Source organism: Pristiophorus japonicus, chromosome 14, assembly GCF_044704955.1.
Source record: "Pristiophorus japonicus isolate sPriJap1 chromosome 14, sPriJap1.hap1, whole genome shotgun sequence".
NCBI classification, from domain to species: Eukaryota; Metazoa; Chordata; class Chondrichthyes; family Pristiophoridae; genus Pristiophorus; species Pristiophorus japonicus.
Genome location: NC_091990.1, coordinates 167,957,799 through 167,970,589, shown reverse-complemented (window position 1 = coordinate 167,970,589; position 12,791 = coordinate 167,957,799). Strand labels below are relative to the sequence as shown.

The window sequence follows — 12,791 nt, the reverse complement described above, 5'->3', positions numbered from 1 at the left end:
TAGAAAAGCAGAGGCAAACATTTAAGGAGATATTTCATAACTCTCAGCTAAGATATATTCCAATGAGAAAGAGAGACTAAGAGAAGGATGAACCATCCCTGGCTAACTGAGGAAGTAAAGGATGGTATCAAATTGAAAAAAAAGACATACAAAGTTGTGAAGGACAGTGGAAGGCCAGAGGATTGGGAAATTTTTAGAAACCAGCAAATGATGGCTAAAAAATGATAAGGAGAGAGAAAATAGCTTATGAGAATAAATTAACAAGAAATATAAAAACAGACAGTAGGACCTTCTACAGGTATATAAAAAGGGAAGAGAGTGGCTAAAGTAAATGTTGGTCCCTTCGAGGATGAGACTGGGGAATGAATAATGGGAAACAGGGAAATGGCAGAGACTTTGAACAAATATTTTGTATCGGTACAAGACACTAAATGCATCCCAATAACTGATAGTCAAGGGGCTATTGGGAGGGGGGAACTTAAAACAATCACTATCACTAGAGAAAAAGGACTAGGCAAACTAATGGGACTAAAGGCGGACAAGTCCCCGGACCAGATGGCCTGCATCTTAGGGTCTTAAAACAGGTGGCTGCAGAGATAGTTGTAATCTACTAAAATTCACTGGATTCTGGAGAGGTCCCAGTGGACTGGAAAATCGCAAATGTAACGCCCCTATTTAAGAAAGGAGGGAGACAGAAAGCAGGAAACTATAGACCAGTTAGACTAACATCTGTCATTGGGAAAATGCTGGAGTCCATCATTAAGGAAGTCCTGGCAAGACATTTAGAAAATCATAATGCAGTCAATCAGAGTCAGCATGGTTTTATGAAAGGGAAATCGTGTTTGACAAATTTGCTTGAATTCTTTGAGGATGTAACGGGCAGGGTGGATAAAGGGGAACCAGTAGATGTGGTGTATTTGGATTTCCAGAAAGCATTCGATAGGGCGCCACATAAAAGGTTACTGCACAAAATAAGAGTTCACAGGGTTAGGGATAATATATTAGTGTGGATAGAGGATTGGCAAACTAACAGAAAGCAGAGGGTCGGGATAAATGGGTCATTTTCAGGTTGGCAATCAGTAACTAGTGGGGTGCCGCAGGGATCGGTGCTGGGTCCTGAACTATTTACAATCTATATTAATGACTTAGATGAAGGGACTGAGTATAATGTAGCCAAGTTTGTTGATGATATAAAGTTGGGTGGGAAAGCAAGTTGTGAAGAGGATGCAAAAAATCTGCAAAGGGATATAGACAGACTAAGTGAGTGGGCAGAAATTTGGCAGATAGATTATAACGTGGGAAAATGTGAGGTTATCCACTTTGGTAGGAAAAATAAAAAAAGCAAATTGTGATTTAAATGGGGAAGGATTACACAATACGGTGGTACAGAGGGTCCTTGTGCATGAAGCACAAAAAATTAGCATGCAGGTACAGCAAGTAATTAGGGAAGTCCTGCTCCAACTGTACAGCGTATTGGTGAGACCACACCTGGAGTACTGTGTACAGTTTTGGTCTCCTTCATTAAGGAGAGATATACTTACATTGGAGGCAGTTCAGAGAAGGTTCACCAGGTTGATTCCTGAGATGAAGGGGTTGTCATATGAGGAAAGGTTAAACAGGTTGGGCCTGTACTCATTAGCAATTAGAAGACTTAGAGGTGATCTTATTGAAACATATAAGATTCTGAGGGGGCTGGACAGGGTGGATGCAGAGAGGATGTTTCCCCTCGTGGGGAAATCTAGAACTAGGGGGCATAGTTTCAGAATAAGGGGTCGCCCATTTAAAACGGAAACGAGGAGGAATTTCCTCTCTCAGTGGATCGTGAATGTTTGGAATTCTCCGCCCCAGAGAGCTGTGGAGGCTGGGTCATTGAATGTATTTAAGGTGGAGATAGACAGAGTTTTGAAAGATTAGGGAGTCAAGGGTTATGGGGAGTGGGCGGGGAAGTGGAGCTGAGTCCATGATCAGATCAGCCATGATCATATTGAATGGCGGAGCAGGCTCGAGGGGCCAATGGCCTACTCCTGCTCCTATTTTTCTGTTCTTCTGTTCTGATGTAACAGCCAGCTTCATGTCCTGACACTGAACCAACAAGACACATGATGTGGGTGGTCAACAGGCTAGGGTGTCGAGGCACGAGCCGATAGGCCGCCTTCAGCAGTTAAGAACATAAGAACATAAGAAATAGGAGCAGGAGGAGGCCATTTGGCCCCTCGAGCCTGCTCCGCCATTTAATACGATCATGGCTGATCTGATCATGGACTCAGCTCCACTTCCCTGCCCGCTCCCCATAACCCTTTACTCTCTTATCGCTCAAAAAGCTGTCCATCTCCGCCTTAAATATATTCAATGACCCAGCCTCCACAGCTCTCTGGGGCTGTGAATTCCATAGATTTACAACCCTCTGAGAGAAGAAATTTCTCCTCATCTCAGTTTTAAATGGGCGGCCCCTTATTCTAAGACTGTGTCCCCTAGTTCTAGTTTCCCCTATGAGGGGAAACATCCTCTCTGCATCCACCTTGTTGAGCCCCCTCATTGTCTTATATGTTTCGATAAGATCACCTCGCATTATTCTGAATTCCAATGAGTATAGGCCCAACCTACTCAACCTTTCCTCATAAGTCAATTCCCTCATCTCTGGAATCAATCTAGTGAACCTTCTCTGAACAGCCTGCAATGCAAGTATATCCTTCCTGACTGTTAACCTGGAGGCAGGTGCTTTCAGATCATTGTCCTGCAGGATGTGTAATGACATACTGTTCTGTTTTTGATTCTCTAGTCGCAGGTCACATGTAATATTGAACAATACTCCTTCAATGACTGGTTCAGTGGCCACCTCAACTTACAGATCGAGCACCAGTAAGTAATGTCCTCTTTCAAACAGGAAACGTTTGGTAAGGGAGGGCACAGGTTTTTTTGTGAGGCACGGTGGGTTTGGAGTACACACCATTAACCCTTTGGCCTTTCACCTCTTTATAACCAATGTTAGAATGCTCTGCCCTAGGGAACTGTGGAGGCTGGGTCATTGCATATATTTAAGGCGGAGATAGACAGATTTTTGAATGATAAGGGAGTCAAGGGTTATGGGGAGCAGGTGGGGAAGTGGAACTGAGTCCATGATCAGATCAGCCATGATCTTATTGAATGGTGGAGCAGGCTCGAGGGGCCATATGGCCTTCTCCTGCTCCTATTTCTTATGTTCTTTATGTTATGTAGACCTGATTCATGGGATCTTTTCCTGGGCTCCTGATCGGAGTATGCTTGCTGTGACACTGTGGGGGAATAAATATTCCATTGACAATAATGCTTTACTTCAATGAGTAAAACAAAGACCCAATAATATTGATACATCATGATTAACACCTGTTTGTTGCTGCATTTTAAATTGACAAGATTGCGAGATCTCTGGCTCTTTCTGTTCCATTGGTGATTCAGATTTAAATTAGCCATCCCACTGACTGTATTTACTGGTTTACTGCAGTACCACATGTACTGAGTTATTAATTCAATCCATCATTACACGTTATGAATATGATACTGGTATTTATACGTAAACTGTCTCGCAAAACACAAAGTCCATGAGGAACACACTGGATAAAAGCTGATTGTCTGCTCTCACCTGGCCATGTCCCTGCTGTGGGTCTTTGTCCTGGAGATGAATCGTGTGATCGCTATTGGAGTAGAGCCAATATCTGAGAATAGGACAAGCGGTGCGGCTGATGGAGGAGCTCATATTCATTCACATCTGATGGACACAGCAGCTATACAAACAGCCTCTATCTCCAGTACAGATATCGGTGCATCCCCTCTACCTCCAGTACAAATACCGGTGCATCTCCTGTATCTCCAGTACAGGTATCAGTGCATCCCCTCTATTTCCAATACAGATATCTATACATCTCCTCTCCTTCCAGTACAGATATCTCTGCATCCCCTCTACTTTCAGTACAAATACCGGTGCATCTCCTGTATCTCCAGTACAGGTATCGGTGCATCCCCTCTATTTCCAATACAGATATCTGTACATCTCCTCTCCTTCCAGTACAGATATCTCTGCATCCCCTCTACTTTCAGTACAGATACCGGTGCATCTCCTGTATCTCCAGTACAGGTATCGGTGCATCCCCTCTATTTCCAATACAGATATCTGTACATCTCCTCTACTTCCAGTACAGATATCTCTGCATCCCCTCTACCTTCAGTACAGATATCTGTGCAACCCCTGTTGTGTCTGGAGAAAGAGTCAGACTGAACACTGTGAGCTCAAAGTAAAGTGTGACCTTAGTCTTTTATTGCAGGTCTCCAGAGTGCCTCTACAACCTGTGAGGCCTCCTTAAATACCTGTGCTCCCAAGGGATTATAGGATCCCTTGGGGCTCCAGGAGATGAGCCCTCTGGTGGCTGTACAGAGTAAATACAAGTCCATATATATAACACCCTCTACCTTCAGTACAGATATCTGTGCATCTCCTCTATCTCCTGTACAGATATCTGTGCAATATAGGGCATGTACGGTACACACTGTAGTGCCAGCACGTTCACCTGACAGATAAAGGAGTGCACCCCATCTCGGGGAGCATGTAACATGTGTCTCAATTTGTAACAAGAAATGAGAGTCCAGGTGGTGTAGAGGAACAAAGAGATCTCGGAGTACAAATATATATAACACATCTGAACCCTTTGATTAGATTCTAATCACTCCCAAGTTCTTATTATTCGTCCAAATATAAACGCCTCAATTAAATCTCAGCCTGCAAGAGATGGCCGCATTTATTTCCAACGCCTGATCTCTGATTGGTCACCTGGAAGGCAACACCTGATCTCTGATTGGTCCCCTTCAAGGACACGGCACACCAGCAGTCGCAACTGTTGGGTAATGCATACACGCGTTAGGTCTCGGAGAACAGCGCACGTGCGCAGAAGGGGATCGGGTGCGCACACGTGGCTCCGGGATACTGCGCGCACGCGCAGAAGGCAAAAATGTCCGTGTAGATAATCACAGTGACAGAGAATAGTGCAGGAGGAGGAGTTTCTAAGCCTCAATGTGAGGGAGATGGATTCGCATAAACTGAATTATAGTTTGTGACAAAGGGCGCTGGTTGTGGAGGAATGTTCGAATTTGACAGGGAGCTGGATCAGTGTCAGCGGAGATACAGTCAGTAACACGGGATACTGGCCGGGGGGAGTCAATGAGGGTCTGAATTCAGTGCTGTGACTCAAAGGAAGAAGAGAAGCTGGAATTGGAGGGTTGGCAGTGTGTTGAATTCAGAATAGAAGCTTTACCGAGCGGCTTTGGCCACAATTTCATTCAAGTGAGGTTTACTTGAAAGCTCTTATAGAAGTATCACCCCGACTGGTCCGAAAGATCAGGATTGAACCAATGCCTGCAAGCAAGGGCTGTGACACAGTGAATTGATTGGTGCAAAAACTCTGTTGATCTCCTAGGATACAGCATCGCATTAATGGTTGCCGCTGTGATTATCTACACAAACATTTTTCTGGCCTTCTATGAATGCACGCGGTATCCCGGAGCCCCGTGTGCGCATCAGAACCCCTTCTGCACATGAACAATGTTTACCGAGGCCGCACACACACATTATACAACAGCAGTAGGTCACACCTTCCTCAGCTCTGTAAGAAGACTCCTGGTTCCATTGGTGGCCAGCGGGAAACAGAGAGGATCAAAAGGGGGGAGAGAGGGAATTGGAGAGGAGTGAGAGAGGGAATTGGAGGGGAGAGAGAGAGGGAATTGGAGGGGAGAGAGAGAGGGAATTGGAGGGGAGAGAGAGAGAGAGAGAGAGAGAATGAATTAGTGGGGAGAGAGAGAGAGAGGGAATTGGGGCGAGAGAGAGAGAATTGGGGCGAGAGAGAGGGAATTGGGGGGAGAGAGAGGGAATTGGGGAGAGAGAGAGAGAGAGAGAGGGAATTGGGGAGAGAGAGAGAGGGAATTGGAGGGGAGAGAGAGAGGGGGAATTAGAGGGGGGAGAGAGAGAGAGAGAGAGAATGAATTAGTGGGGAGAGAGAGAGAGAGGGAATTGGGGCGAGAGAGAGAGAATTGGGGCGAGAGAGAGGAAATTGGGGGGAGAGAGAAGGAATTGGGGAGAGAGAGAGAGAGGGAATTGGGGAGAGAGAGAGAGGGAATTGGGAGAGAGAGGGAATTGGGGAGAGAGAGAGAGAGAGGGAATTGGGGAGAGAGATGGGTAATTGGGGGGAGAGAGAGAGAGTGGGAATTGGGGAGAGATAGAGGGAGAATTGGGGAGAGAGAGAGAGAGAGAGAGAGGGGGAATTGGGGAGAGAGAGAGAGGGGGGGAATTGGGGGAGAGAGAGGGAGAGAGAGAGAGGGAATTGGGGAGAGGGAGAGAGGGAATTGGAGAGAGAGAGAGAGGGGAAATTGGGGAGTGAGAGAGGGAATTGGAGGGGAGAGAGAGAGGGAATCGCAGAGAGAGAGAGAGGATCAGAGGTGGCAGAGAGAGGATTGAAGGGGAGAGATACAGGGAATCAGGAGAGCGAGTAGATCGAAGGGGGAAGAGAAGGGGAATCGGAGGGGGCAACAGAGAGGATCCGAGGGGGAGAGAGAGGAGGGAGTGAGTGGATTGGAGGGAGGGAGCGAGGAGGGGAGAGAGAGAGGAGGAGAGAGAGAGATGATGGGGAGAGAGGATCAGAGGGGAGGGGAGTGGAGGTCAGGAACTTGGAGAGAGAAGGTCAGGAACTTGGGTGGGTGATGGTAAAGAGCACGGGGAGCACAGTGGGTCTGGGGGAAGAACATGATCCAGGTCTAAATGGGGAGGGATGAGAGTGAGAACATGATCCAGATGAGAAGACAGATCGTGTTGTTCGAACCCCACCCCCTTTACACCCACACCACGTTCTCCTCTCCTCCCTTACACCTGGTTGATTTCTCCGAAAGATCGCTGCGTGTGTAACATGTGACATCATTGGAGTGGACAAAATCCGGAAGCCATGACACTGTCACTATTCACTTCATACCCAATAAACCTGTTAGCAATTCGTGACCGGCACACAATGCCCCATCTATGGAGTGGGGGAGGAACGTCAGGAACTTGGGCAGGGGGAGAAGGTCATGAACCCGGGGTGGGGGGAGGAAGAACCCAGGGGAAGAAGAGCAGGGGGAGAAGGTCAGAAACCTCCGGGGCGGGCGGGGTGGGGGTGGGGGGGGGGGGCTGGTGAGGAAGCTTAGGAACTTGTGGGGGGAGTGGGCGGGAGAAGCTAAGGGTGAACCCTGTCTGTTCTATGTGAGCTCTTCTATCTGAAGCAATGCAGTCAGAATGGCTCAAATTACACTTTGCAAACTAATTGATTACTTTGGCAGGCAGGATCTAGTTACACATTCCAGATAAACTGCTGGGTATGTCTTGTCCTCCAAGGGGACCAATCAGAAATCAAGTGTTGCCTTCAAGGTGACCAATCAGGGATCGGGTGTTGGAAATAAACATGACCATTCTGTATTGCTCAATGTGAATCCAACTCTCTCCCAGGCTCGGTAACATCTGGCCAGCTTGCTGCAGAACCAAAGAAGATTGTTGATTAAAATTCCTTTGAACTTGTTGATGTTTTACTGGGAGTAAAGATTCCCCTTTCAAAGAAATTGAGGTCCACTTAGTATTTGATAGTTTTCCTTGTTTGCACATTGCACCCAATAATTTGCACATATTAAGAAATAAAGAATTATATTGCACCTTAAATCTCTCAATGTTCCACATTCAATGCGTTACTTTGAAGTACAGGTACAATATTTGCCTTCATGTAGGTTCACAAGCAAGAGAGAGAGAGAGAGAAAACAGATCAGAATGTCTGTCTTTGGTGGTGATGGTTGAGGCTAAAAATTTGGCACCCGTTCCCTGATTTTCTTTTACGTGTACTATCTAAACCACTGGAACAAGCAGACAGGGACCTGGTTTAATGACTCATCCAGACAACATCATCTTAGAAGTTACAGCACTCCCTTGGGACAGCACTGTGGGTGACCGTCTCGGCTGAAACCAATCAACTGGTGAATAAGCAAATGATGCAGTGGTCAGTGTACTAAACGGTTCCATTCATGAATTAATAATATTCAGGGGTTCTGGTTATGTAAGGACTGGGAAGAAAAAATCTTAGTCGTACAAAATGCGATAAAAATATTAAACTGCTGTTAATGCAGACTATAGGGCCAGACTTTCGGCTTGATAGTCAGCGATTTTCTCGGCGGTACAGTTGGTTTTCCGCCCAGCGAGAGTTTCCAGGTAAGTATTTCACGGTATTGCCCACATCTGAAGCCGCCCGCCGGGACCAAACCGCTCACGTGCACGCCGAGAACAATTGCCAGGGCGTAAGTTTGGCCTCAATCGCCGACGTCCAGATTGCCGAGAGACCCGCCTGGTAAATGCTGCTTTTGTAGGGCAGTAAGGGGGGGGGGGGCCCTGCAAAGAAAGTGTTGTGTATGTATAATATAAGTATACTCCCTGTACACTCAATGTACAGTTACATAAGACTACTGGATGTATCTTCACACTGTATACACTATGCCTGTACCACCAGAGGGTGCAACTGGTGGAGACCTAGGGGTCACCTGTACACGACAGGTAACCCGGTATAAAAGGGAGCTCACTCAGGAGCTGCAATAAATGGACCAAGGTCACCACAGTTCAAGCACAATACCTTGCCTCGTGGAGTCATTACTGGAATGCTTACAGACACAATAGAAAGGTAAGTTAAAGGTTCTTTAATTATTTAAAAAAAATGTTTAAATGGCGATTAGGTTTAAAACTGTCTTAGGTTTAAAACTGTCTTAGGAATGATTTGTAAGTTTTTTTAAATTGAAATTTAAAAAAAAGTTTTCCCCCCTCCCTAGGCCCAACCGCAGCCTCAGACTAAATTTTAGTACTTACCGTCCATTCCGGTAATGACCACCCAGGTTGCTAATTTTCCACTTACCCACCTAGAAAACCGCCAACAATGAGCGTGCAATGCCCATTTTTTCGCTGGGCGATTAATTTTAATTACCTTAAACATTAAAATGGAAATTCTCGCCAGCTTTTCTGTTCTTCTCAGCGGGCAATCGGGCATTGAGGGCCTTTAGGGAAAGCCTAGCCCATAGTGACAGAGCATGAAGCTTAATGGTAGCTCGCGGAACAGCACCCCATCTCTCAATTACAGCCTTCTGCACTCAACATGGAGTTCAACAATTTCAAATCATAAGTACTGTTCCCATTTTTTCAGACAACAGCTGTTGTAATGATTCTGCTTTTGCCATTTACAGATCCTCTAGACCCACCTTTTCTTTCCTTAAAAAACAGAATACTGTAGATCCTGGAAATCTGAAATAAAAACAGAAAATGCTGCAAATACTCAGCTACTCATCGACCTGAAACGTTAACCCTGTTTCTCACTCCAGAGATACCCCCTGACCTGCTCAGTATTTCCAGCAGTTTCTGTTTTTATTTCTGTTGCTTTACTTGTTCTGTAGTGTATGAACAAAGAGTCTGACCAGATATTGTGAGCTCAAAGTAAAGTGTGACCTTAGTCTTTTATTGCAGGTCTCCGGAATGCCTCTCCAGCCTGTGAAGCCTCCTTAAGTACCTGTGCTCCCAAGGGATTGTGGGATCCCTTGGGACTCCTAGGGATGAGCCCTCTGGTGGTTAAACAAGGTATTTACAGGTTTACATAGATAACTTGTTCCATTACCATCCCCTTTTGCCTCACCATCATCCCTTTGTCATTTAATCTCAGCTGCCTTCTATCCAATCACAGACCTTCCCTTCTGTTCTTTCCTCCCCTCCCCCCACCCCCTTCCTTACCTCTGTACTTGCTTAAAACCTGTTACATCACTAACGTTTACCAGTTCTGACAAAGGGTCATCGACCTGAAACGTTAACCCTGTTTCTCACTCCACAGATGCTCCCTGACCCACTGAGATTTCCAGCACTTTCTGTTTTTATTTCAGATTTCCAGCATCCACAGTATTTTGTTTTTGCAATAATAACAGAGCAATTGCAGAATGGACTGATTATGATGTTAGGCAGTGTCATTTGGGATCACTAACCACTAGATGGCATCACTGTTGGAGGCCATTGGGCTGTATGCACGTGTGTGCAGCCCAAATATAAAAGGCCAGCCATTTTGTATATTAGTCACTTTGGGCCTTAATAAAGCAGAGCCAAGACCATACCTCTTGGAGTTACAGTAGCCAGTCTAACAGTTATTGCATGCACAACATTTGGCAATGAGGCAACAAGAACCTTTGCATGCAAAAATGAGCACAATTGGATTGTTGGAGCGATTTGTGGAAGGAGAAGATTGGGCAGATTTTGTGAGCCATTTGAGCCAGTTCTTCGTGGCCAACAAAATAGAGGATGCAGATCAGCGCCGGGCGGTGATCTTCACGGTTTGAGGTCTGATAAAAAATATACTCCTGCCAACAGAGAAGACGTATGAAGAATTGTGTACACTGGTACAGGACCACCTTAAGCCAGATGAAGGCATCATCATCTCGAGATACAGATTTTATATGCACGTTCGCTCAGAGGGCCAGAATGTGGCGGAATTCGTTGCCGACCTGAGATGCCTAGCTGGACCGTCTAAGTTCGGGGCTGTGTTGGCAGACATGCTGCAGGACTTCTTTGTAATTGGCATCAACCACGAGGTGATGTGCGTAAACTACTGGCGGTGGAGACATTGGACTTGAACAGGGCCATCACGATCGCTCAGTCATGCATGACGACGGATAGAAGTCTAAAGCAGATATCAGTGAAAAATCGAAACTCGGCAAATACTGTAAATGTGATTGATTCGGCATTTGGCAGAGCGGCACACAGCAGGGCCTATCCGACTGCGTACGCGAAACCTGTGGTTGCCCAAAGTCCGCCAGTGGGAATGCATCCGATTTCTCCGTGTTGGCGTTGTGGGGGAGGTGCCGATTTAAGCAATATAGTTGCAAAGGCTGTCTGAGAGTGGGGCATCTCCAGCGCAAGTGTCCGCAGATGAGCAAGCGTGCTGCAACACACCAGGTGGAAGATGATGGTCAGATTAGCGCAGATGCAGATACGCAATCCAAGAAACCAGAGGAGGAAGTATATGGACTGTACTCGTTCCTAACTAAGAGCAAACCGATAATGATCAATGTGAAATTTAATGGGGTGCCGGTATCGATGTAACTGGACATGGGAGCGAGTCAATCGATAATGAGCCAGAGGGCATTTGACAAGCTGTGGGATACCAAGGCTGTGAGGCCTAGGCTGAGTCCAGTCAATGCCAAGTTGCACACATACACCAAAGAATTCATAACGGTGATTGGCAGTGCCACAATTAAAGTGTCATATGGCAGTGCGATTCATGAGTTACCGCTATGGATTGTCCCAGGCAATGGCCCAACGTTGTTTGGCAGGAACTGGCTTGAAAAAATCAGATGCAACTGGAACAACATCAAGGTGTTGTCGTCGGAGAAAGATACACGTGCCCAAGTACTGAGCAAGTTCCTCTCGCTGTTCGAACCAGGCATCAGCAACTTCACGGGAGCCAAGGTGCAGATCCACGTGGACTCAGATGCAAGACCCGTCCATCATAAAGCTCAGGCAGCTCCGTATATGATGAGGGAGAAGGCCGAAATCGAACTGGACAGACTCCAGCATGAAGGGATCATATCACCGGTGGAATTTAATGAATAGGCCAGCCCCATTGTTCCTATGCTGAAAAGTGATGGCACAATCAGAATCTGTGGAGACTACAAGGCTACGATCAACAGGATTTTGAAACAGGATCAGTACCCATTACCAAAGGCTGATGACCTGTTTGCAATGCTAGCTGGGGGGAAGTAGGTCACCAAACTGGACTTGACGTTGGCCTACATGACACAGGTGCTGGTTGAGACTTCAAAGAGCCTTACGTGCATTAACACGTATAAAGGACTGTTTATTTATCACAGGTGCCCTTTCGGAATTCACTCGGCTGCAGCAATATTTCAGAGGAACATGGAGAGTCTATTGAAGTTCGTTCCCAGAACCATCGTGTTCCAAGATGATATCCTGATCACAGGTCGTGACTCTGAGGAACATTTGAACAACCTGGAAGAGGTTCTACATCATCTGGACAAAGTGGGACTCAGACTGAAATGCTCGAAGTGCGTCTTCATGGCACCTGAGGTCGAATTCCCGGGGAGAAAAATTGCTGCTGATGGCATCAGGCCCACGGACGCGAAAACCAAGGCCATCAAGAATGCACCAAAGCCGTAGAATGTGACAGAGCTGCGTTCGTTCCTGGGTCTACTCAACTACTTCGGCAACTTCCTACCTAAATTGAGCACCTTATTAGAACCACTGCACGTGCTGCTGAGAAAAGGCGACAACTGGGTGTGGGGTGCATCTCAAGACAGAGCTTCTGAGAAAGCCACTAATCTGCTTTGCTCTAACAAGCTGCTGGTGCATTATGACCCATGTAAATATTTAGTATTGGCCTGTGATGCTTCGTCATATGGAATTGGTTGCGTACTCCAACAAGCTAATGAGTCGGGTAAACTTCAACCAGTCGCGTATGCTTCAAAAAGTTTGTCCAAAGCACACAGAAATAGCACACAGCATGGTAGAAAAAGAAGCACTAACCTGTATGTATGGGGTTAAAAAGATGCATCAGTACCCGTTCGATCTTCAGTTTGATCTGGAGACAGATCACAAGCCGCTCATTTCACTGTTCTCCAAAAACAAAGGTATCAATACCAATGCTTCATCCCGCATCCAGACATGGGCGCTGACATTATCCGCTTATGATTATGTCATTCACCATAGACCTAACACTGAGAAT

At 46.2% G+C, this 12,791-nt stretch overlaps 1 protein-coding gene across 1 annotated transcript in view; it reads left to right on the top strand.

The window, feature by feature from the left end:
• Positions 1-9,498, top strand: part of LOC139279654 (acyl-CoA 6-desaturase-like) — a 109,934-nt gene extending 100,436 nt beyond the window's left edge. Inside the window, exons 8-10 of the mRNA XM_070898761.1 lie at positions 5,445-5,537; positions 8,276-8,328; positions 9,466-9,498. Coding sequence (XP_070754862.1) covers positions 5,445-5,537; positions 8,276-8,328; positions 9,466-9,498 — 179 coding nt within the window. The remainder of the gene's footprint in view (positions 1-5,444; positions 5,538-8,275; positions 8,329-9,465) is intronic.
• Positions 9,499-12,791: the final 3,293 nt, after the last annotated feature.